Source organism: Eleutherodactylus coqui, chromosome 5, assembly GCF_035609145.1.
Source record: "Eleutherodactylus coqui strain aEleCoq1 chromosome 5, aEleCoq1.hap1, whole genome shotgun sequence".
NCBI lineage: Eukaryota > Metazoa > Chordata > Amphibia > Anura > Eleutherodactylidae > Eleutherodactylus > Eleutherodactylus coqui.
The window spans coordinates 270,608,655-270,635,149 of NC_089841.1; the positions used below are offsets into that span (position 1 = coordinate 270,608,655).

Below are 26,495 nucleotides of genomic sequence, written 5' to 3' on the forward strand. Positions count from 1 at the left end.
GCCACACAGATCCAATCCCCCTCTCAGGACACAGGCACGAGCGCCTCCTGGCCTGCACCCACACCCTCACCTCCACTGTCTTCCACCCCATCCAGCAATGTCTCTCAGCGCAGCGTTCAGCTGTCGCTAATACAAGCGTTGGAGCAAAAGCGCAAATATGCCGCCAGGCACCTGCATGCACAATCTTTAAATGTGCACATTGCCAAATTAATCAGCCTGGAGATGCTGCCGTACAGGCTTTTGGAAACATAGGCTTTCAAAAACATGATGGCTGCGGCGGTCTTGCACTACTCGGTCCCCAGTCGCCACTGTTTTTCCTCGTGTGCCGTCCCAGCCCTACACCAGCATGTCTCCCACAACATTAATCGTGCCCTCACCAACGCGGTTACTGGGAAGGTCGACTTAACCACAGAAACGTGGACAAGTACTGGCGGGCAGGGCCACTACATTTCCCTGACGGCACATTGAGTGAATTTGGTGGAGGCTGGGACCGAATTAGAGCCTGGGACCGCTCACGTCCTACCCACCCCCAGAATAGCGAGTCCTACCTCGGTGCTGGTATCTGCGGCGTTTTATGCCACCTCCTCCAAACCCTCCCCCTCCTCCTCCTCCACCACCTCTACCTCTCAATTAAGAAGTGTGAGCACGTCGCCAGCAGTCGGTATCGCGTGTCGCGCCAGCACAATAGTGGGCAAGCGTCAGCAGGCCGTGCTGAAACTAATTAGCTTAGGTGACAAGAGGCACACGGCCCCCGAACTGTTACAGGGTCTGACAGAGCAGACCGACCTCTGGCTTTCGCCGCTGAGCCTCCAACCGGGCATGGTCGTGTGTGACAATGGCCGTAACCTGGTGGCGGCTCTGCAGCTCGGCAGACTCACACACGTGCCATGCCTGGCCCACGTCTTCAATCTGGTGGTTCAGCAGTTTCTGAAAAACTACCCCACTTGTCTGACCTGCTCGGCAAGGTGCGCCGTGTCTGCGCACATTTCCGCAAGTCCACCACGGACGCTGCCAACCTGAGGAGCCTGCAACATCGGTTTCAGCTGCCAGAGCACCAACTGCTGTGCGACGTGCCCACATGCTGGAATTCTACGCTGCACATGTTGGCCAGGCTGTGTGAGCAGCATAGAGCAATAGTGGAATTCCAGCTGCAACATGGGCGGCGGAGTGGTAGCTCTACGGAGCAGGATTGGAATATGATGTGCGCCCGATGACGCGGCACGCTCTAGTCATGTGACCACGCTGTATGGGCGTGACGTAATGACGTCACAATGAACGCAATGAGACTTACACAGATTCTGGCCAGTAGGAGCCCCATACAACAGATCTCCATGACAACATATCCACACAAGGAAGTAAAAGGTTGCTAGCACAATGCTCCACCATAGCTACAACCCCGCAACATGTGCATGCCATGATGACATCAATGAATGCAGGTGAATTTTATCATGTGATCTATTGTGATTGGTTTACTGTGATACTAGACACACTATATATTTGTATATTGTTCACTTGTTGTCCATACTTGACAAAGACTCTTGTAGTCGAAACGTCGTGTTTATCTGTCTGGGAGGAAAGAAATAAAGAAAACTTCATTGTTTTGCACCTTGATCTGCTGCCTTCACTACTTTTTCAACATTTGTAGTAAAAGTATAGGCAGACCCCTGTAACATTCCTGTAGCAAGAGTATAGGCGAACCCCTGAAACATTGGTGTACCATGAGTGTAGGCGAAGGCTGGAAAAATTAGTTAGAAAACAGTATAGGCGAGGGCCAGAAAAAGTTGTGTACCAAGAGTACAAGTATATCCCTGAAAAATTGCTCAGCCGCGAGGGCAGGTGAAAGTCATAAACATTTTTTAAAGATACAGCTCGCTGTTGCTTAATTTGTAACAGAGCCTGGAGGCAGAACTGTGAAAAAAATTGTTTTCTGACTGTTAAAGTATCAATACAATGCTTTTGAAACTTTGAAAAATTGTAAAAAAATTGTAAGCAGAGCCTTTTGGGCTGCAGAAAAATTGGCAGTTCAGCGTGATAACATGCTATTTTAGGAGGAGGAGGAGTAATAATATCCGAGAGTGATTGACAAAGCTAATTCCCCCTTTTTTTTCTGGTGATAGAGAATGCTTTTTTCTCCGGTTGCAGCGAAAAGAATCTTTAGGTTCCGCTGCTCTCCACCGGTGGAGAAGATGTAAGCATGTCGGCACTGGCAGTTGACAGGCGGGTACGCTTATTCGTGATGATTCCCCCAGCTGCACTAAACACCCTCTCTGACAAGACGCTAGTGGCAGGGCAGGCCAGCACCTCCAGGGCGTACAGCGCAAGTTCGTGCCGCGTGTCCAGCTTTGATACCCAATAGTTGTATGGAGCAGAGGCATCACGGAGGACGGTGGTACGATTGGCTATGTACTCCCTCACCATCCTTTTACAGTGCTCCCGCCGACTCAGCCTTGACTGGGGAGCGGTGACACAGTCTTGCTGGGGAGCCAGAAAACTGTCAAAGGCCTTAGAGAGTGTTCCCCTGCCTGTGCTGTACATGCTGCCTGATCTCCGCGCCTCCCCTGCTACCTGGCCCTCGGAACTGCGCCTTCTGCCACTAGCGCTGTCGGATGAAAATTTTACCATCAGCTTGTCCGCCAGGGTCCTGTGGTATAGCATCACTCTCGAACCCCTTTCCTCTTCGGGTATGAGAGTGGAAAGGTTCTCCTTATACCGTGGGTCGAGCAGTGTGTACACCCAGTAATCCGTAGTGGCCAGAATGCGTGTAAGGCGAGGGTCACGAGAAAGGCATCCTAACATGAAGTCAGCCATGTGTGCCAGGATACCTGTACGCAACACATGGCTGTCCTCACTAGGAAGATCACTTTCAGGATCCTCCTCCTCCTCCTAAGGCCATACACGCTGAAAGGATGACAGGCAAGCAGCATGGGTACCCTCAGCAGTGGGCCAAGCTGTCTCTTCCCCCTCCTCCTCATGCTCCTCCTCATCCTCCTCAACGTGCTGAGATATAGACAGGAGGGTGCTCTGACTATCCAGCGACATACTGTCTTCTCCCGCCTCCGTTTCCGAGTGCAAAGCGTCTGCCTTTATGCTTTGCAGGGAACTGCTCAAGAGGCATAGCAGAGGAATGGTGACGCTAATGATTGCAGCATCGCCACTCACCATCTGGGTAGACTCCTCAAAGTTTCCAAGGACCTGGCAGATGTCTGCCAACCAAGCCCACTTTTCTGTAAAGAATTGAGGAGGCTGACTCCCACTGCGCCGCCCATGTTGGAGTTGGTATTCCACTATAGCTCTACGCTGCTCATAGAGCCTGGCCAACATGTGGAGCGTAGAGTTCCACTGTGTGGGCACGTCGCACAGCAGTCGGTGCACTGGCAGATTAAACCGATGTTGCAGGGTCTGCAGGGTGGCAGCGTCCGTGTGGGACTTGCGGAAATGTGCGCAGAGCCGGCGCACCTTTTTGAGCAGGTCTGACAAGCGTGGGTAGCTTTTCAGAAAGCGCTGAACCACCAAATTAAAGACGTGGGCCAGGCATGGCACGTGCGTGAGGCTGCCGAGCTGCAGAGCCGCCACCAGGTTACGGCCGTTGTCACACACGACCATGCCCGGTTGGAGGCTCAGCGGCGCAAGCCAACAGTCGGTCTGCTCTGTCAGACCCTGCAGCAGTTCGTGGGCTGTGTGCCTCCTATCTCCTAAGCTGAGTAGTTTCAGCACGGCCTGCTGACGCTTGCCCACCGCTGTGCTGCCACGCCGCGCGACACCGACTGCTGGCGACGTCCTGCTGCTGCTGACACATCTAGATTGCGAGACAGAGGTTGAGGAGGAGGAGGAGGAGGAGGGTGCTTTAGTGGACGAAGCATACACCGCCGAACATACCAGCACCGAGCTGGGGCCCGCAATTCTGGGGGTGGGTAGGCCGTGAGCGGTCCCAGGCTCTGACTCTGTCCCAGCCTCCACTAAATTCACCCAATGTGCCGTCAGGGAGATGTAGTGGCCCTGCCCGCCTGTGCTTATCCACGTGTCCGTAGTTAAGTGGACCTTGCCACTAACCGCATTGGTGAGGCCGCGTACAATGTTGCGGGAGACGTGGTCGTGCAGGGCTGGGACGGCACATCGGGAAAAGTAGTGGCGACTGGGAACTGAGTAGCGCGGGGCCGCCGCCGCCATCATAGCTTTGAAAGCCTCCGTTTCCACAACCCTATACGGCAGCATCTCAAGGCTGATAAATTTGGCGATGTGGACGGTTAACGATTGAGCGTGCGGGTGCGTGGCGGCGTACTTGCGCTTGCGCTCCAACACTTGCGCTAGCGACGGCTGGACTGTGCGGTGCGAGACATTGGTGGATGGGGCCGAGGACAGCGGAGGTGAGGGTGTGGGTGCAGGCCATGAAACGGTTGTGCCTGTGTCCTGAGAGGGGGGTTGTATCTCAGTGGCAGGTTGGGGCACAGGGGGAGAGGCAGCGGTGCAAACCGGAGGCGGTGAACGGCCTTCGTCCCACCTTGTGGGGTGCTTGGCCATCATATGTCTACGCATGCTGGTGGTGGTGAGGCTGTTGGTGGTGGCTCCCCGGCTGATCTTGGCGCGACAAAGGTTGCACACCACTGTTCGTCGGTCCTCAGGTGTCTCTGTGAAAAACTGCCAGACCTTTGAGAACCTCGGCCTCTGCAGGGTGGCATAGCGCGAGGGAGCGCTTTGGGAAACAGTTGGTGGATTATTCAGTCTGGCCCTGCCTCTACCCCTGGACACCGCACTGCCTCTTGCAACCTGCCCTGCTGCTGCCTCCCCCTCTGAAGACCTGTCCTGAGTAGGCGTTGCACACCAGGTGGGGTCAGTCACCTCATCGTCCAGCTGCTCTTCCTCCGAATCCTCTGTGCGCTCCTCCCTCGCACTTACTGCCCTTACTACTACCTCACTGCAAGACAACTGTGTCTCATCGTCATCGTCCTCCTCACCCACTGAAAGGTCTTGAGACAGTTGGCAGAAGTCCCCAGCCTCATCCCCCGGACCCCGGGAACATTCCAATGGTTGGGCATCAGTGACGATAAACTCCTCTGGTGGGAGAGGAACCACTGCTGCCCAATCTGAGCAGGGGCCCGAGAACAGTTCCTGAGAGTCTTCCCGCTCCTGAGCATGTGTCATTGTAGTGGAGTGAGGAGGCTGGGAGGAAGGAGGAGCAGCAGACAGAGGATTCGGATTTGCAGCACTGGACGGCGCAGAACTCTGGGTGGATGATAGCTTGCTGGAAGCACTTTCTGCCATCCAGGACAGGACCTGCTCACACTGCTCATTTTCTAATAAAGGTCTCCCGCGTGGACCCATTAATTGTGCGATGAATGTGGGGACGCCAGAAACGTGCCTCTCTCCTAATCGCGCAGCAGTCGGCTGCGACACACCTGGATCAGGAGCTCGGCCTGTGCCCACACCCTCACTTGGGCCTACGCGTCCTCGGCCGCGTCCACGTCCTCTAGCCCTACCCCTACCCCTCAGCATGCTGTATTACCAGTGATTTCACAGCCAGGAAATAAATTGGCGCAAGCCTGCAGGCCAAATAGAATTTTTTCCCTGCTTTTTACAAGGAACACCCACACTGCGTGTATTCAATGAATACTAAGTTTAATAACTGTGTTGTGGCCCTGCCAATTTGTCCCAGAACTGCAGTGATGCAAAGTAATTCGCTACCTACAGCAGATCAGGGATTTCCCATGCAGGAAAAAAATTGCCGCACGCCTGCGGTAAAACGTAGCTGACTGCGTCTGATTTTTTCTGAACGTTCAGCGCACAGCACACACGTACACAGAGCCCTGAGTACTGTAAGAGGCAGGCCAAATAGAATTTTTTCCCTGCTTTTTACAAGGAACACCCACACTGCGTGTATTCAATGAATAATGTATGTCTTCTGGCCCTGCCTACACAATTCTATCCCTGTAGTATTAATGCCGGGTGCAATGCCCTGCACAGCCGGTTTTGAGAAGAAAAAAAAAAAATGCAACACTGCTAACAGCAGCCTGGACAGTACTGCACACGGATAGATGTGGCCCTAGAAAGGACCGTTGGGGTTCTTGAAGCCTACACTAACTCCTAACACTCTCCCTGCCTAACCCCCACTTCTGTCCCTATTGCAGGGCGCAATGCTCTGCAGATCCAATTTTGGAAAAAAAAATAAAAATACTGTGCTAACACAGTACTGCACAATAGTAGATGTGGCCCTAAGAAGGGCCGTTGGGGTTCTTGAAGCCTACACTAACTCCTAACGCTCTCCCTACAGCAGCTCCAGCACGATAGTACTTTCCCTCAGCTAAGTCACAAGGCATGTGTGGCGAGCCGCGGGAGGGGCCGATTTTTATACTCGGGTGACACCTGATCTCGCCAGCCACTCACAGCAGGGGGGTGGTATAGGGCTTGAACGTCACAGAGGGAAGTTGTAATGCCTTCCCTGTCTTTCAATTGGCCAGAAAAGCGCGCTAACGTCTCAGAGAGGAAACTGAAAGTAACCGGAACACCGCGTGGTACTCGTTACGAGTAACGAGCATCCCGAACACCCTAATATTCGCACGAATATCAAGCTCGGATGAGTACGTTCGCTCATCTCTACTACTAACCCCAGCAGAGACGCAGTACACTCAGGACGGTCACAGGTAGCCCAAATATATTTTTTTGTCCCAAATTTTTTGGGAAAAGCCCACTGCCTATATAGACAGTATATGTCTTTCACGTTTTTCACTGTCCCTGCCTCAGCACTACTGGCCCTATACTATGTAAAATTACTGCAGACTGAGGACGCAATGCTCTGCACGGCCGATATACAAAAAAAAAAGTGCAACACTGCAAAAAGCAGCCTCAACAGTACTGCACACGGTCAGATGTGGCCCTAAGAAGGACCGTTGTGGTTCTTGAAGCCTAAAATCACTCCTAACACTCTCCCTATAGCAGCTCCAGCATCAGCAGCACTTTCCCTGAGCTATGTCAGAATGCATCTGTGCCGAGCCGCGGGAGGGGCCGATTTATATACTATTTATTGGACGTCCAGGAGGCTCGGTGAGATGTTTGTGTATTTTGGGCAATACGTATATGGTAGGTATATTTGGATGTTGTATATACAAGTTCTTTGATAAAGCTAAATCTATATTGCCTTCACAAAGGGCCTCATTTAAGATACTCCTCAACTCCGTCTGATAATTATCCGTGGGATCACTTGTGGTGTCTGTCATAGGAGTGGGGCAGAATGACAAACCTTTGCATAATACCTTCATCTCAAGGGTAGTCAGAGTCCTTGATGAAATGTTCACAACCGTATTTATGTCGTCACTTGTGGTGATAGTTTCTTGTTGGTAGATCGCGTCATCATTGATTGTGGTCCTTTTGCGGAATCAGTGATGTTTGCGGCCCCCTCGCCGCCGATGCCATGGCCATCTCGTCTCGATTTGGAGGGTCTCATATGACGTGTCTCTAAAAAATTCCTCGGATTTCATAGATGCTTGAGAGGAATCATCTGTAGAGTCCGATGTGGCGGATGTAAACCCAAATTTGTTAGTGTCCATCTGATGATTTCTTCTATTGGGTCTCCGTGTGCGCCTATTCATTGGATTATCACGATTACGAGACACCTGCCAAACAACACAGGAGGTGAGGAGTAGAATTTCGAGTCACAAGAGTGCAATACGCACCAAGAAATTATTTTTATGACAGTGGACACTCGGTATGTCAACTGAAACTTTGCATCATTGATTCGGTACCTGAAACATCTAAAGGGGGTGACAGAACACGAATGTTATTAAAGAAAGAATTCTATTGGATCTATACACTTGATACCATGACCCCGAGGGGTCTAAATCCTGATTCTGATACCCATATGTTCCTGTAATTATTTCCGTGCTTCTCTGCATCGATGATGCCATTTATATGGATTTTAATTCACTTGTGTATTTGTACTTTTATGTTTTCACAGTGCATTCATGATGTTGTTATGGCACGAAAGAATTTACGCCACATTGCATTGTTATGCGAATGAATAGCAAAATTTGGGTGCATTGATTATATCCGATTATTGGTGGTAGTCCTGTGGTGGCTACAGCATTATTTGAATATTGATAAATGCATGATCATCTATTTTGATATTCATGTCCACTATCAGTGCCGTTATTGACCTATTATTATGATTATGTGCATATGACATGCTATACTCGGATTTTTTGTCCAATTGCTTTGCAACAATTCATGATATTCTGTAGATGTCTGTTTTCTTTGAATATAGACATTTAAGAGTTAAAGAACAAACTATGGGTTTTTTTTCACATAGAGGCCACGCCCTTTTGGGAGGAGCCTACGTGTGTGGTTATGACTTAGCAACTACATAATGTATCCCTGACTTACTTCTTATTGTGTGTCTTTACACAACAATGCCTTATATATCTTGTGATGTTCATTATAGAAGCTATTTATTCAGGGCATGTCACATAGTGGGATCTGAATGCGCGTTTATGACGTGCCTGATGACGCGGTACGTCTCGGACATGTGATCACGCTCTATTGGCGCGGCTTGATTGCGTCAAGATGACTATCAGGAATTACTGATATTTCCTGTCTATCAGTAGCTCTACGGAGCAGGATTGGAATATGATGTGCGCCCGATGACGCGGCACGCTCTAGTCATGTGACCACGCTGTATGGGGGTGACGTAATGACGTCACGATGAACGCGATGAGACTTACACAGATTCTCGCCAGTAGGAGCCCCATACAACAGATCTCCATGACAACATATCCACACAAGGAAGTAAAAGGTTGCTACCACAATGCTCCTCCATAGCTACAACCCCGCAACATGTGCATGCCATGATGACATCAATGAATGCAGGTGAATTTTATCATGTGATCTATTGTGATTGGTTTACTGTGATACTAGACACACTATATATTTGTATATTGTTCACTTGTTGTCCATACTTGACAAAGACTCTTGTAGTCGAAACGTCGTGTTTATCTGTCTGGGAGGAAAGAAATAAAGAAAACTTCATTGTTTTGCACCTTGATCTGCTGCCTTCACTACTTTTTCAACATTTGTACTAAGGAACGGTTTGGTTTGGATCCCAAGCTCAGTGGGCGTGCAGGATACCTGTTCAACCTTATGGTATTTACATTGTGCTGCTGACAACCTTTTGCTTTTGGATATACTTTTACTACAGAAATGTTACAGGGGTCCGCCTATACTTCTGCTACAGAAATGTTACAGGGGTCCGCCTATACGTCTACTACAGAAATGTTACAGGGGTCTGCCTATACTTTTGCCACATAAATGTTACTGGTGTCCGTCTATACTTTTACTACCGAAATGTTACCGGGGTCTGCCTATACTTCTGCTACAGAAATGTTACAGGGGTCCGCCTATAAGTCTGCTACAGAAATCTTACTGGGGTCCGCCTATACTTTTGCTACAGAAATGTTACTGGGGTCCGCCTATACTTTTGCTACAGAAATGTTACTGGCGTCCGTCTATACTTTTACTACAGAAATGTTACTGGGGTTTGCCTATACCTTTGCTACAGAAATGTTACAGGGGTCTGCCTATACCTTTGCTACAGGAATGTTACAGGGGTCTGCCTATACCTTTGCTACAGGAATGTTACAGGGGTCTGCCTATACCTTTGCTACAGGGGTCTGCCTATACTTTTATTACAGGAATGTTACTGGGGGTCCATCTGTACTTTTACTACAGAAATGTTACAGGGATCTGCCTATACCTTTGCTACAGGAATGTTACTGGGGTCTGCCTATACTATGGGTGCACAAACACTTCCCATTGCGGTCTTTTACCTATCTGGCACAAATACACTGACTGACTAGGGCAGAAATGTGGACCGAGGCCAAGGTCCTTGGCGGGGTGAAACTCTCCCATGCTTGGGCACTCTGATTTCTTCCTGTGTAATACCATCTTTGTGCGCTGACTGCACAGGCGAGCCCAAGGAACTCAAAGACTTCCCCTTGCGGTGTTGTGCTATCTGCGTTTGGACACATGGATTTCCCATTGCTATGTAACTCAGGGCAACTTGGGTCACACGAGGTGGAGGCTGAGACAGAGCCTGACCCAGGGCCCGCTCACATACTTTCCACACAGACTATAGCGGGTCCTGGTCCTGGTTTCTTGGCCTTGTAATGCCAGCTCCTACTCCTGCTTGGGGTCAGGGGATCAGCACTGGGCAGCATGTATTTTCTGTCGTCTTACCACAGTTATCTGAGGCACTGGTTTGGGCCAAACAAAAGGAGCGTCACTGCATTAATGAGACGTTCACTGCTGTACTAGCATCAGAGTCTGCTTTATGCCCACGATTGCTGAGGGTGTGGGCAGAGGCCAAGGTCCTCGGCGGAGTGAAAGGCTGCCATGTTTTGGCACTGTAATTGCTTCATGTTTAACACTTTCCTTGGATTCCTTTGACTTTGACTTCCTTTCCCCTTGCGGTGTTGTGCTATCTGTGTTTGGACACCTGGATTTCCTATTGCTATGTAACTCAGGGCACCTTGGGTCACACAAGGTGGAGGCTGAGACCGAGCCTGACCTAGGGCCACTCACATACTTCCCACACAGACTATAGCGGGTCCTGGTCATGGTTTCTTGGCCTTGTAATGCCACCTCCTCTTCCTGCTTGGGGTCAGGGGATCAGCACTGGGCAACATGTATTTTTTCTCATGTTACCACAGTTATCTAAGACACTGGTTTGGGCCAAACAAAAGGAGCGTTACTGCAATAATGAGACATTCGCTGCTGTACTAGCATCGGAGTCCGCTTTATGCCCACGATTGCTGAGGGTGTGGGCAAAGGCCTATGTCCTGGGGGAAATGCAACTGCTCCAGGTTGGGCCTGTGGAACTTCTTCCTGGTTAATCCAGTCTTTGGAGCGGGGTAAGCAACCATAACTGATTTAATGAGACATTCACAGCTGTACTAGCATCGGTGTCTGCTTTATGCCCATGATTGCTGAGGGTGTGGGCAAAGGCCTATGTCCTGGGGGAAATGCAACTGCTCCAGGTTTGGCCCGTGGAACTTCTTGCTGGTTCATCCAGTCTTTGGAGCGATGAAAGCAACCGCAACTAATTAAATGAGACGTTCACAGCTGTACCAACATCGGAGTCCGCTTTATGCCCATGATTGCTGAGGGTGTGTGCAGAGGCTGAGATCCTCGGCAGAGTGAAAGTCTGCCATGTTTAGGCACTATAATTGCTTCATGTTTAATACTTTCCTTGGATTCCTTTGGCTCGCCTCTGCTGTGGGTGCACAAAGACTCCCCATTGCGTTGTTTTACCTGTCTGGCACAAACACACTGAATGACTAGGGCAGAAATGTAGGCCGAGGCCCTTAGCAGAGTGAAACTCTGCCATGTTTGGGTACTCTGATTTCCTGATGTGTAATACCATGCTTGAGTTCCTTGGGCTCGCCTATGCTGTGAGTGCACAAAGACTTCCAATTGTGTTGCTTTACCTGTCTGGCACAAATACACTGACTGACTAGGGTAGAAATGTGGGCCGAGGTCCTTGGCGGGGTGAAACTCTGCCATGTTTGGGCGCTCTGATTTCTTCTTGTGTAATAACATCTTTGTGCGCCGACAGCATAGGGAAGCCCAAGGAACTCAAAGACTTTTACATAGGAGCGACAGTTGTTCAGTGAATGTAGGTGGAGCGCCGCAGATCTCTTCTGGCCGCCGGCCCCCATTCGCTGTGAAGAAGTAGTCATTGAAACCTGAACAATTGCTTGCTTACAGTGAGCAAGAACTAGTTGCTCTTGTGTTTACACAGGATGTCTATTGCTGTAAATCACTCGTTTGTACGATTTTTTCGCCCGAGAGTCGTCCCATGTAAAGCCACCCCAACTGTACAGGTGACATCGCTCTCCTTGTCTTACCGCAGACACTGCCGGGCTCTCTATAGAGGCACACGTGTCAGCAGGTTAGTTCTCACCCTGCGACTAATGGATTATTTGAACCTGCTCAGAATTGTCATATTTTGCCCAAATCTCTTGAGACCTGTGTGCACCATTTGAATATAAAGTTGAACAAGTGGGCAAAATAAGGTGAGCAAAACCATATACCATAAAAGTATATTGGAAACTGAAGCTTGTTTCCACTATAATTGGATTTCACACTCTATTTCGCCCACTTATTCATATGGGACACAGATAGGTCACGAGATTTTGCATTGGGGCCTCTGAACTTTAAAAATTCTGCATAACATGTTCTTCTTGTGATGTGAGGGCATTTAGTTGTATAAGTGCTCAGGACCGCTCCTATGACAGGCGAGCACTACACAGCAGCTATTCTAGTAGCTCTAGCCATACCAGTACATTGCCAGCTGGGCTTCTGTCTTTCAAATATAGTGAGAACTCTTTGAGACAGCAACCGAAAATTGCAAAGCGGTCTTTTAGGGTCTTCTGTAAGAATATGTCCACCATGTAGTGGAATTGAAGCACAAGACCGCTGGGGTCAATGACTGACTGAAGTGGTCACGCACTTAAACAGGTATGTGACTGCTGAAACTGGAAGAGGAGACCGCGGGGACCAGAGTGGCGGAGTACACAAGAGGTAAGTGTTAGTTTACTATGTTTTAAAGCTCCAGAAAACTTTTCAAATCTATCTGTAGTGTCCCCGAACAACATCCTGGTCCCCTCCATAATTGTCATACATGTCTGTCTCATGTGGATGCACTGTGTAAAACTGTCATGTCTATTTTCTGTATGTATGTTGCACGGCTGCAGCTTCTAAAGAGTTAACTCCCATAAAATCATCGCCTGTCAGCTCTGCTGCTGAATGTATCTATCCTCCTGTGTCATGTGGTACAAGGGAGGTTATAAAAGTGAGTGTCTGAGAGCGGGAAAGGTGGTTGTGGTTGATGATGATCCATCTGGCCATGCTGTTGGAGGACCCACAGTGATGCAGGGAAGCACCTTTAGCTTCTTTGCATTAAAAATGGAGACAAAGGAGAGGCTCCCCATGGAGGAGCTGAGGATCTTCCCTCTTCCCCGATCTGCTGGAGAAACCACAAGGGCACAGGGAGACACTTCTGGTTTCCTTGTGTCTAATATGGAGGAGAAGAAGAGACATCCCTACCGCATGTGAAATTCATGGGAGAATGAGTGAGTTACCAAATTCCCCAGAGTGAGAGCAACCCCGAAATAATTCTATATAGAGCGGCCAACCATATCAGGTACCTGTTCACATTCCTGTGGCCGTCCCCAATAAGGATCACCACACAGAGGTACGTAATTGTGACCCCCACGCGAACAATGTGCGGGGTGCATCTGGGCTAAGCCGTCTCCTTAAGTAATTTCTGCCGCCAGAGTGTATGTGGAGTGATCCCTGTGTTTTATCTCCTCTGGAGTATTCCCAATTTCCAGCACCAGTGACATAGATAACGTGGACTATAGGGCCGTATTGTTTCTGTGTTTCCTCCCAACCTCTGAGCTCCTGCCTGTAACTTCTACAAGCGATTGATGCCTGTAACTACCTGTTATACAAAGTTTAATGCAAGTAAAGTTTTCCCGGGCCTGAACCGTTCCTGAGAGTCCTTCCCTGCAGTATCTCACTCATTGGTGTTGCAGAAGTTGCAGCGGCCACCCTGTAATGACTCTTCACAGGATTGGGCGTTGCATATCTGTGCCCTGGTACCGCTGCCATGGCCAGAAGCAGATGCACCATTGTTCTTTTGTTAAAGCGGACCTGTTTGCAAGAGCTTCATGTAAAGACTGGCAAGACTGGCACGTTTCACCTGGTACAGGCATATAATAATCTTTATTTATATAGCGCCATCTTATTCCGCAGCGCTTATATGTTTTGCTCACTTCGTTTTGAGTGCCACATATCCCATATACGCTGGGAAAACCCTTGGTGAATATGTCAAATATATCCATAGAGCTCCAGTCAGCAGAAGAAGGCTAAAAGTTTATCCTTCCAGCATCTGCTGGCTGGTATTTTCTACAATGGGAATCAGTTGGCGCCACACGCCTGTGTAGTGTCATACATCAGAGCCCTGAGCATAGGCATGTTCGCCTGTGACTGATTGCTGCATTCTTGCAGAATGAACAGGGCTTTTTTGTTCGCACATCCGTGTGTTTTACTGTACTTTGTGCGCCGGTAAGGCGTGTTCATTTGCACCCAGCAAACAAAGACACACTGACTGACATGGCTAATTAGTCTTCATGAGTTCCAGATGTGTTTTTTTTCCTGCGCATTCACACATCTTTGCGTATTGTATATACATTTGCACATCCCCTATAGGCTTCTATGGATACCTTTGGTGAACAAGTAGAGCATGCTGATTTTCTTTTTGCGCCTTAAATCAACGCGCCAAACTCTGATGTTAATGGGTTTGGTCTAATCTCCATATTTTTTGCGCACATTTCGTACGTGCAAAAAAAAAAAAAAATAGAACATGCTCTATTGTTTTGCATATTTGTGCACCAACGGTCCACATAGAAGTCAATGGGGGTGCGCAAATGCGCAAGCAATACATGAGTAGATGCATGAAACACTGCATGATTGTGCAGGAAAAAGAACACATCTGGAACTCATTAGACTAATTAGCCATTTCAATGGATGCGCGTTTGTCTGCCGCGTGCAAATGAACATAAGTTGCGGGCGCAAAAAGTACAGTAAAATATGCTGATGTGCGCACAAAAGAGCCTCCTTCATTCTGCTAATACGCATACGCCCGTGTGAGGCTGGCCTAACACGTTCCCTGCATCGTATGCGTTAACTGTTGTACTACACCTCGAAAGTGCGTGGTTTACATTGTTCCTAAGTGCACACTCCCAGACTTTGGTGTGAGAACATATGTTTTGTATCACTGATCTATAACCATCCGTAATTTGACCTGTTTTAATCTATATTAATAAAAAATATATTTTAATCGTTTCTGCTTTTTACAGACAAAAAAATTAAAGATAGAATGCTGGCAGCTTGCAGCCACCACTAGGGGGAGCTAAGGAGCGTACGTCATACAGTTATACATTGAACGCAGTCTGCAGTAACCTCCTAAGCTCTGGAGGTGGAGCCGTAGGATTATAGGTTGCGATTGATGGATTTGTGTCTTTTTTCAACGTTATCAACTATATAATAAGTTATGTTGGAACCAACGATGAATAACACTTTCTTGGAAACTCTGCAGTGCTGAATGCTGCTTGTTGTATAATGATCTGCAACAAAATCTAAAACACACAACACTTCATAAATCTAATTTTTATACACTATTGAATATTTTTATTTTACTGTGAAAGTAAGGCCTGTATGATGAGTAATGTGAACATGCAGGAACAAAGGACCCCTAGAGGCAGAAATGTGCAACTATTAGAGATCTGGGGTTTCATATTGGGAGATGGTCTGTTTGATCCATTCCAAGTATTGGCCAACTCTTGCATAGACACCAGGAGGGTGATCATATCCGAATGACACGATGCCTTCTAAAGCCCCGTCACAAACGAGGGGTCCACCTGAGTCTCCCTATAAACACAAGAGGAAGAAATTAGGGAAACACATTATGAATCAGTCCTTGAGTCTAAAAATATATTCGTTTGTGGAGAAGAAACCCAAATATCTCTAGATCAGTCCAGCAATCATCTTACTGGTCGCTTTTTCTCCCAGTAAAACTGAATAGACCCCATTATGTCAAAGAGGTCGGTTTGGCCGAAAGACAGACCCATTCGACCAGGGGATTCCCCTTTCCTGCTCTCATATTGGAATCCAATACAGGGTCCTAACTAGAGATGAGCGAGCGTACTCGCTAAGGCAAATTACTAGAGCGAGTATTGCCTTTTGCGAGTACCTGCCCGCCTGTCTCAAAAGATTTGGGTGCCAGCAGGGGAGAGCGGGAGGAATGGAAGGAGATCTCTCTCTTCCCCCTGCTTTTCCCGCAACTCACTACTCACCCCTACCAGCACCCGAATCTTTTGAAACGAGCGGGCAGGTACTCGCAAAAGGCAATACTCGCTCTAGTAATTTGCCTTAGTGAGTATGCTCACTCATCTCTAGTCCTTACTAGTATAGGCACACAACAGGCAGAAACTTTTCAGTTTTCTGCCAAGATCAGGATCAGATGCCATCAGGACAAAGCCGAGGTACGCCCCCAGTGGCTCGGCCAGGAAAGAATCAGCCTGCTTGGTTATGATGGGATTTTTCCCTGTTCCTGGCAGAAAATATGCATGGAGCTGCATTACCAGCGTCTGAAACATGGAGCTACATTACTAGTGTCTGAAACAAGGAGCTGCATTACCAGTGTCTGAAACATGGAGCTGCATTACTAGTGTCTGAAACATGGAGCTGCATTACTAGTGTCTGAAACATGGAGCTACATTACTAGTGTCTGAAACATGGAGCTGCATTACCAGAGTCTGAAACATGGAGCTGCATTACTAGTGTCTGAAACATGGAGCTGCATTACCAGAGTCTGAAACATGGAGCTGCATTACTAGTGTCTGAAACATGGAGCTGCATTACCAGTGTCTGAAACATGGAGCTGCATTACCAGTGACTGAAACATGGAGCTGCATTACTAGTGTCTGAATCATGGAGCTGCATTACCAGTGACTGAAACATGGAGCTGCATTACCAGCGTCTGAAACATGAAGCTACATTACTAGTGTCTGAAACATGGAGCTGCATTACCAGTGACTGAAACATGGAGCTGCATTACCAGTGACTGAAACATGGAGCTGCATTACTAGTGACTGAAACATGGAGCTGCATTACCAGTGACTGAAACATGGAGATGCATTACTAGTGTCTGAAACATGAAGCTGTATTACCAGTGACTGAAACATGGAGCTGCATTACTAGTGTCTGAAACACGGAGCTGCATTACTAGTGTCTGAAACATGGAGCTGCATTACCAGTGACTGAAACATGGAGCTGCATTACCAGAGTCTGAAACATGGAGCTGCATTACCAGAGTCTGAAACATGGAGCTACATTACAAGAGTCTGAAACATGGAGCTACATTACTAGTGTCTGAAACATGGAGCTGCATTACTAGTGTCTGAAACATGGAGCTGCATTACTAGTGTCTGAAACATGGAGCTGCATTACAAGAGTCTGAAACATGGAGCTGCATTACTAGTGTCTGAAACATGGAGCTACATTACTAGTGTCTGAAACATGGAGCTGCATTAGTAGTGTGTGAAACATGGAGCTGCATTACTAGTGTCTGAATCATGGAGCTGTAATACCAGAGTCTGAAACATGGAGCTGCATTACCAGTGTCTGAAACATGGAGCTGCATTACTAGTGTCTGAAACATGGAGCTGCATTACTAGTGTCTGAAACATGGAGCTGCATTACTAGTGTCTGAAACATGGAGCTGCATTACTAGTGTCTGAAACATGGAGCTGCATTACAAGAGTCTGAAACATGGAGCTGCATTACCAGAGTCTGAAACATGGAGCTGCATTACTAGTGTCTGAAACATGGAGCTACATTACCAGAGTCTGAAACATGGAGCTGCATTTCTAGTGTCTGAAACAAGGAGCTGCATTACCAGTGACTGAAAGATGGAGCTGCATTACCAGTGACTGAAACATGGAGCTGCATTACCAGTGACTGAAACATGGAGCTGCATTACCAGTGACTGAAACATGGAGCTGCATTACCAGTGACTGAAACATGGAGATGCATTACTAGTGTCTGAAACATGGAGCTACATTACCAGAGTCTGAAACATGGAGCTGCATTACTAGTGTCTGAAACATGGAGCTGCATTACCAGTGACTGAAACATGGAGCTGCATTACCAGTGACTGAAACATGGAGCTGCATTACCAGTGACTGAAACATGGAGCTGCATTACCAGTGACTGAAACATGGAGATGCATTACTAGTGTCTGAAACATGAAGCTGTATTACAAGAGTCTGAATCTTGGAGCTGCATTACTAGTGTCTAAAACATGGAGCTGCATTACTAGTGTCTGAAACATGAAGCTGCATTACCAGAGTCTGAAACATGGAGCTACATTACAAGAGTCTGAAACATGGAGCTACATTACTAGTGTCTGAAACATGGAGCTGTATTACTAGTGTCTGAAACATGGAGCTGCATTACTAGTGTCTGAAACATGGAGCTGCATTACTAGTGTCTGAAACATGGAGCTACATTACTAGTGTCTGAAACATGGAGCTGCATTACTAGTTTCTGAATCATGGAGCTGTAATACCAGAGTCTGAAACATGGAGCTGCATTACCAGTGTCTGAAACATGGAGCTACATTACTAGTGTCTGAAACATGGAGCTGCATTACTAGTGTCTGAAACATGGAGCTGCATTACTAGTGTCTGAAACATGGAGCTGCATTACAAGAGTCTGAAACATGGAGCTGCATTACAAGAGTCTGAAACATGGAGCTGCATTACAAGAGTCTGAAGCATGGAGCTACATTACCAGAGTCTGAAACATGGAGCTGCATTACTAGTGTCTGAAACATGGAGCTACATTACCAGAGTCTGAAACATGGAGCTGCATTACAAGTGACTGAAACATGGAGCTGTAATACCAGTGACTGAAACATGGAGCTGCATTACCAGTGACTGAAACATGGAGCTGTATTACAAGAGTCTGAATCATGGAGCTGCATTACTAGTGTCTAAAACATGGAGCTGCATTACTAGTGTCTGAAACATGAAGCTGCATTACCAGAGTCTGAAACATGGAGCTGCATTACAAGAGTCTGAAACATGGAGCTACATTACTAGTGTCTGAAACATGGAGCTGCATTACTAGTGTCTGAAACATGGAGCTGCATTACCAGAGTCTGAAACATGGAGCTACATTACAAGAGTCTGAAACATGGAGCTACATTACTAGTGTCTAAAACAGGGAGCTGCATTACTAGTGTCTGAAACATGAAGCTGCATTACCAGAGTCTGAAACATGGAGCTACATTTCAAGAGTCTGAAACATGGAGCTGCATTACTAGTGTCTGAAACATGGAGCTGTATTACTAGTGTCTGAAACATGGAGCTGCATTACAAGAGTCTGAAACATGGAGCTGCATTACTAGTGTCTGAAACATGGAGCTGCATTACTAGTGTCTGACACATGGAGCTGCATTACTAGTGTCTGACACATGGAGCTACATTACTAGTGTCTGACACATGGAGCTGCATTACTAGTGTCTGAAACATGGAGCTGCATTAGTAGTGTCTGAAACATGGAGCTGCATTACTAGTGTCTGAAACATGAAGCTGCATTACCAGAGTCTGAAACATGGAGCTACATTACAAGAGTCTGAAACATGGAGCTACATTACCAGAGTCTGAAACATGGAGCTGCATTACTAGAGTCTGAAACATGGAGCTGCATTACTAGTGTCTGAAACATGGAGCTGCATTACTAGTGTCTGAAACATGGAGCTGCATTACCAGAGTCTGAAACATGGAGCTGCATTACTAGTGTCTGAAACATGGAGCTACATTACTAGTGTCTGAAACATGGAGCTGCATTACTAGTGTCTGAATCATGGAGCTGTAATACCAGAGTCTGAAACAAGGAGCTGCATTACTAGTGTCTGACACATGGAGCTGCATTACTAGTGTCTGAAGCATGGAGCTGCATTACTAGTGTCTGAAGCATGGAGCTGCATTACAAGAGTCTGAAACATGGAGCTGCATTACTAGTGTCTGAAACATGGAGCTGCATTAGTAGTGTCTGAAGCATGGAGCTGCATTACTAGTGTCTGAATCATGGAGCTGTAATACCAGAGTCTGAAACAAGGAGCTGCATTACTAGTGTCTGAAACATGGAGCTGCATTACTAGTGTCTGAAGCATGGAGCTGCATTACTAGTGTCTGAAGCATGGAGCTGCATTACTAGTGTCTGAAGCATGGAGCTGCATTACTAGTGTCTGAAGCATGGAGCTACATTACTAGTGTCTGAAGCATGGAGCTGCATTACTAGTGTCTGAAACATGGAGCTACATTACTAGTGTCTGAAACATGGAGCTGCATTACTAGTGTCTGAAACATGGAGCTGCATTACTAGAGTCTGAATCATGGAGCTGCATTACTAGTGTCTGAAACATGGAGCTGCATTTCAAGAGTCTGACACATGGAGCTGCATTAGTAACATTAGTTAGCCAGCAGTTTGCACAGCACTTTACCTGACTGGAGTCAGTGATTCTGCTGTGGCTCCCAGCACAGATCATCCCTTCGGTCAATCCAGGATAGTACCGACGACACAACCTGCGGCTCACAATAGTAACATTGGTCTCAAATAATTTATCAGTGTAATGCGTCTGATCAATTTTCCCCCAGCCTGCGACACTGCACGGCGTATCTTTCGGAAGATCCATGGTGCTGGAAGGAAGTGGAATTGTCTGTACATATTCGTTTATCTCAGCCTGCGATGAAAGCTGTAGGAGCAGAAATGTAAGGTTACTAATACAAAATGGTCCTGGCTTATAAGGTTATAGCGACAGATCAGGGTGTATTCACACGGGCGAGCGCGATATCGATCCAAGAACCTCCGAGTGATATCGCTCTCTAAAGCCTCCGATTCTGGGTGCGAGCGCGATGTATTGTTGCATCTCTGTACTTGTGTTTTTCACACCTGTGAAATTATTTCAAAAGCTTCCAATAGTTTCAGTGGTAAAAATTGCATTGTACTCGCATGTAAATCTCACGGCATGCGAGTGGGATTAGATTATTTTACAGATCATACAGGAAATAATGGGTCAGTTCTTGCATGGAATCACCCAAAAATAGGACATGCAGTGATTTTTCAATCTCTCAGCATCGCTGCAAGAGAAAAGTAAGCCAACGTTTCCACCGCGCTCACCTACCACATTATATGAAAACAGATGGAACATTTTATAACATTATGGAGAAAAGATAAGTGTTCTTAGCATATAATGTAGTGACAAAAAGTGCCTCCAAGTACAGCGACAGCCAGATGGTGCGGAGAAGTGATGATGATCGCACATCTCACCTTTAACAACAGGACATCATTGAACGGCATGGCTGCTTCCTCATCGTATTCTGGGTGCATGTGATAGCTCTCAACCCCCAGAATCTGCTGCGTTGTCTCTGGCTGAGAGACATCATGAGCGCCAAGAATGACAACTGTGTCCCTGCAAAGACACCATCATCAGTAATTATGACAATACCAACATTTTATTTTTTTTTTAGCTTTTTCCACTTTTGTACAAAAACCCTTTTTTTTTTACATTTTTTATTCTTTTACATTGTTAAATTCTAAGTCCCATAGCTTTTTTATTTTCCATGGATGGAGCTCTGTGAGGTCTTGTTTTGTGTGATGAGCTGTAGTTTTTAGTGGTACCATTTTGGGATTCATGTACTCATTAATCCAAGGAGTGTATATCGGCCACCATTTTTACAGCTGGCTGATATACGCTACCATCTGAGCTGTCTTCCCCTTCCCTCCACCTCACCGGCTCTCTGCTGTCCTCCCCTCTGGCTGTTTACAATGGAAGGGAATGGTGGCGGAGCTAAGCTCCTGCCCCCTCTCTGCAGTCACCAATGGAAGGGGGCAGGAGCTCCACCTCTGCCCCACCCCCTGGAAGGGAAAGGCAGAGAGCCAGTAAGGGGGAGTGAAGGGGGAAGACAGCTCAGATGGTAGCGTATATACCAGCCAGCCGTGAAAACGGCGGACGATATACGCTCCTGTAGGAGGAAAAATGAACAAAATAAGCATTTTGCCTCCTTTTTTAGTTTTTTTTAGGTCTTTTTGCTGTGCAGAATGTATGGTGTGTTCAGTTTTTTTGTACAGGTCGTTACGGGTACGATGATCCCAAATATGTGGGTTTAAAAAAATAATAATTTTGTTTATACAAATGGGAAAGTGTGCAAAAATTTTTTTTTGTTTGTTACATTTTTTTAAACTATATACATTTTTAAAATATTTTTTATATCCCTGTAGGGGACTTTAAAGCTATGATCGCTTCACATAACGGGCAGGGAGGCCGGCTATCAGTCACAACCGACTCCTGCTGCAGAATGACACAGGCCCACTTCTGAGCTCGCGCCATCCACAGGACATACGCTTACATCCTGTCGCATTAAGTTCCCCCCAGGCTGGATGTAAACTTATGTCCTGTGGCATTAAGTGGTTAATAACAATTCCTTCGCCCACATAGCCACAAGAAGCCTTGTTTTTTGTGGGACCAGTTGTATCTTCTATTGGTGCCACTTTGGGAACATATAAGGCATTGTTTAACATTTATTACTGTTTTTCTGGAGAGGATGGAAGGTAATCAGACAATACGCCATTGTTTTTTTTTTTCTATGGGCTTCACCGTACGGTAAAAACAAAATGTGACTTGTAGTCTGCAGGTCAATATAAGTTATGTTAGTATTCTTATACAATAAAAGCACTTCATTGTATTTGCATCGCCACCTTCCACGACCCATAAGATTTACATTTTTTTCGCCCAATGAGCCATGGGAAGCCTTGTATTTTGCAAGACAAGCTGTAGCTTCCTTCCGTACTACTTTGGGATATATGTGATACATTGGACTTTTTGATAACTTTTTATTGTGTTTTTTAGGAGGTGAGTGAATGAAAAAAATAAATTTTCACATTGTCTTTTTAATTTACCGTGTGGGAGAATGAAACTATAGTATCAGCTGTATCCCACTGTGAATTCCTGATAAGGCTGATCGTTCTCTTTCAGCACACTTAATAAAAACTGCACAACGTCAGTTATCGCTCAAAAGATGGCTTTGGGCAATTTTTAAATGCAAATCGTGTCTAATTCAGCCTTTAGGTTAGGAAATATGCTGCGCCTCCTGAAAAAGATGTGCATTTAAGGCATACTTTATATATGTAACTGTTGGGGATTAACCTGATTGTCCCGGGTAGCGCAATCCAGAGAATTGGAGCAGCTAGGGAAAAGTCTTGGAGAGAGGGGTTTAAGTTAAAAGTTTCTTTTAACTATATTTGATTGCACACTGCATACATTCAATACAAGTGGCATATCTTACACTGCAAGTAGTGAACTTAGTGAAATTTACGTATTTTGTAGTCATTATCACTTTACTTATTTTGGAAGAACTGTGTTTCTTAAAGGGGTTTTCCCATTATTTAAAATTGCTTCACAGCCACTGTGTCCTACCTGGTTGCAGCTGACCAGGACATGTGACTGCTGTAGCCAATCACTGGCCATAGCAGTGACTTTCTGTAGCCAGTGATTTGCTGCAGCATCACATGTCCTGGTCAGCAGCAATCAGGAAGGACAGAGCTGGTGTAAAGCATTTTTAAGTCATGTGAAAACGCTTTTCAGCAAGTTGTCACATCAAGACCAGCCCTCTTCATACGTCTAATCAGGGTATATATATATATATATATATATATATATATATATATATATATATATATATCACTAGAGTTCTACCATAGTGGCTGATGCAGTGGAAATGTATGGCTAGCCCTTACTCCCCCCAGTGATCACGGGTTTCTGAACCCAGACCTGAAGAAACCATCTGATCACTGGTCGAACTTTGTCAAGTTTGAAAAGGAGTTGTCTTTCTGAAACAACTCCCTGTAGAGACTTTCTAATTAAAGGGAATATATTACCCAAATCAAATCAAATCAAATCATGGTATTTGTATAGCGCCAACTTATTCCGCAGCGCTTTCAGGTAATTATTATTTATTACCCCCCACCAAGCTGGGTTCTCATATTTAAATATATTATATATTACCTATTATTCTTTTACTAATATTCTAAACTACAATATTCAGAAACTTTATTTTTTTTCCAACTAATCCTTATTCTGTTTCTGTATGTGATCATTGGGCGGCCCTCCTGCCTGAGCTGCTGTTCTGTTCCGTGAACAGAGATTTGCTGTACAACAGCCACATGGACGTAGGAAACTGATACCTAGAGATGACTGTTGTGGCCATGCTCTGTGATCAGGCAGATGCTTAGTTGGAACACATATAACTAAACTTGGATTAACTTACCCATTGCAATGGGCAGCAGATAAGACCCAGCCAGGAGAAATCAGAGAACCACCACAATAACCATAACCAATTTTTAAATGCGCTATATAAGGTCTTGAATGTGGTTTGGCTTCATTCCCTCCAACGATCTGATGGTGGAAGTTTTCTGCAATATACATCAAATTTAATATAATTTAGTATTCAGTAAAGGAAATACATGAATATCTTCCAATATTTTGTCACTAGTCATGATAGGCCAGTGTGCCAAAAATTGCAGAATTTGATTGGATCAGCCCAAGACAACAGTGCTAGTCTCTGAGCCACCAAACTCCCTCCTCCTTCCTTCTCCAGAGGTGAAGGAGATCTTCTCATCTTCCTCCTTTGCCTTCACTTCCGTTTTGTTTGCTTTCCTCTTATTCTTCTCCTTCTTTGTAAGAGGGGAGAAGTAAGAAGAAGAAAGAGAAAGGAGGAGCTGAAGGAAGAACAAGCATGGTGGCTCAGTTTAGCCCTGTTGCCTTGCAGTGCTGAAGTTCTACGTTCAAATGTGATCAAGGGCAACATTTGTATGGAGTTTTTCAAAGTCCATGCTGATGTTATCTATGATGAGATTTGAACCTAGAACCCCAGCAAGGCAACAGTTCTAACTACTGAGCTACGCTCATTGAAGAGCCCCAAAACCACTGTTCAGTATACATTATGGAAAACCTATTTTCAAGTGATGTTTGCCAAAAATCAGTTTGGGCTAATCCCATCCGATTCTGTGAAAATCAGCCTGATTTGACCCACCAGCCAATCACAATGAGCAACTCTACTTATAAGTCTTGAGTGGTTATGGACAAATATTGAATAGCCCTGAGGGTCTACAGTGGTACATTGTAATATTCCTAGTGGTTTGAGATGGTGTAGTCAATGGGGTTATCCCAAAATATCAAGTTAATGATCAGTGGGGGTTTCCCCGCAGACACCACACTCATCCCATCATCGGGGGTCCCATGTCTCTCCTCATCACTGTGGGTTAGCTGCATCCCCCACAGTGAGGATGAGCTTGAATGAAGAGGCTGTCACGCATACGTGGTGCCACTCCATTCACTTGCAATGGGACTGCTGGAGATAGCCAAGTACACGAGATCATCAATTTCTGTAAGCCCCTTTAATGAAAGGAGCAGCGGCTGTGCTTGTGATGAGAAGGGGGTACGGGACCCCATTCTCAAAATCATAAAGATAACCAATCATAAAGATATCCCCTATTCTGTGGATAGACAATAACTTTAGATTTTGATATGACCCTTTGAATTACGTGTCATATAAAAAGATACAAACTTCTGTGTGGGGTCAAAGCTGTTTTACCGCTTCAGAGCTCCAAATATCCTATATCTTTTCACACCGCCAGCAGAGCACTAGGTGAAGCCCCCTGAAGTAGGGATTCATGGAGCGTGATAAATCCATTTCACCCACTTCTCTGTTTGTCCTAGTTTAAAATAATAATTCATAAAGTTTTACTTTTTTAGGTAAAAAAACGCCTTATAGACAACCGACATGTAAATAAAGAATTCTCACCATCCAGTTGTGGTTCCTGATATCAGCATTCAAGAAACAAGCGATCACAGTATACAGAACATTAGGAAGCTGGAGCACAAGATACAGTCTGATGTAAGAAGTTATTATTTATAGGTTATAGAACCCCTTCATGTTCCCCGTAATAAACATCCATGTTACAAGTTGTATACACATAATATGGAGGACAATGGGGCAGATTTACTACCCAAAAGACAATAGTTTTGGGTGTAAATTACTGTCTTACATGATTTCTGCCACATTTACATTTTTTTTGACTTGCCCAAAAAGAGGTATAGCCAAAAATGGCACCTAAACTTTGGCATAATTTTTGTCGTAAACTAAGACAACAAATAGGTGATGTAAATTTAGACCAGTCAGTCTTAAAATTTGACAGATTTACCTTTCAGCTGGGATGTTTCTGGCACGTCTTGTCTTAGTTAGAACTAACTTTTAGACAGTATTAGTAAATGTGGCCCAATGTGATTACTCCGTTACACATTACAACAAAACGCGCTCTGCTCTAGCTGGAAATACTGACCTGCAGACGGGGTTGGTATGAAGAAGGTAGAAGATATACAGACCACAAGGATAAGCTGAACGTGTTCCATCTCACGCTGCTTCCAAGTCTCTACAAACTCTCTGCTTCTAGTCCCCTTTATGAACTTCTTACCACTGATAATATCTGCAGTCACACCCCGGACCCACAGCATAGGCGACTGCTAGTAAGTCATGGAAATCAACTGGTTTCTTAAAAATTAATGATAATTCAGAATATTGGAGTAGTAATGAAACCTGAAAACTATGGTACTTCTTTTCACTTCGTTTATACCATTCTGTGTGTGCTGTGCATAGACAGAGGTTTCACAGCTAAACAGTACTGTAATATTACCGGGGCCACTGCAAAGTATTTCAGCTCTGCCGCTGTGCAGAGCATCCCACATTACCATTTCCTTTGGTGGGGCTGAGATCGCCGCAGTTACCAGCACTATCCACTGGCTTTAGAGTCTTCTCCCACTC

The 26,495-nt window shown here is 45.9% G+C and overlaps 1 protein-coding gene across 1 annotated transcript; it reads right to left on the reverse strand.

Moving 5' to 3' along the window:
• Positions 1 to 15,211: 15,211 nt before the first annotated feature.
• On the reverse strand, positions 15,212 to 26,097 carry LOC136627128 (trypsin-3-like). Its single transcript, XM_066602063.1, has 5 exons — positions 26,017 to 26,097; positions 23,943 to 24,087; positions 20,947 to 21,088; positions 20,120 to 20,371; positions 15,212 to 15,477 (listed from the first exon to the last, which is right to left on the reverse strand). Exons 1-5 carry the CDS (start codon positions 26,084 to 26,086, stop codon positions 15,325 to 15,327), a joined length of 762 nt encoding a protein of 253 aa, XP_066458160.1. The 5' UTR covers positions 26,087 to 26,097; the 3' UTR covers positions 15,212 to 15,324.
• Between the last annotated feature and the right edge of the window lie 398 nt (positions 26,098 to 26,495).

Excerpts from the sequence above, each read along its gene's own strand:
- LOC136627128 (XM_066602063.1), bottom strand. The coding sequence starts at position 26,086 with ATGGAACACGTTCAGCTTATCCTTGTGGTCTGTATATCTTCTACCTTC. Across the intron at positions 21,089-23,942 it reads TCTGCTGCCCATTGCAATGG|GGACACAGTTGTCATTCTTG; the intron begins GTAAGTTAATCC and ends GTGTCTTTGCAG. Across the intron at positions 15,478-20,119 it reads GAATCACTGACTCCAGTCAG|GGAGACTCAGGTGGACCCCT; the intron begins GTAAAGTGCTGT and ends TTGTGTTTATAG.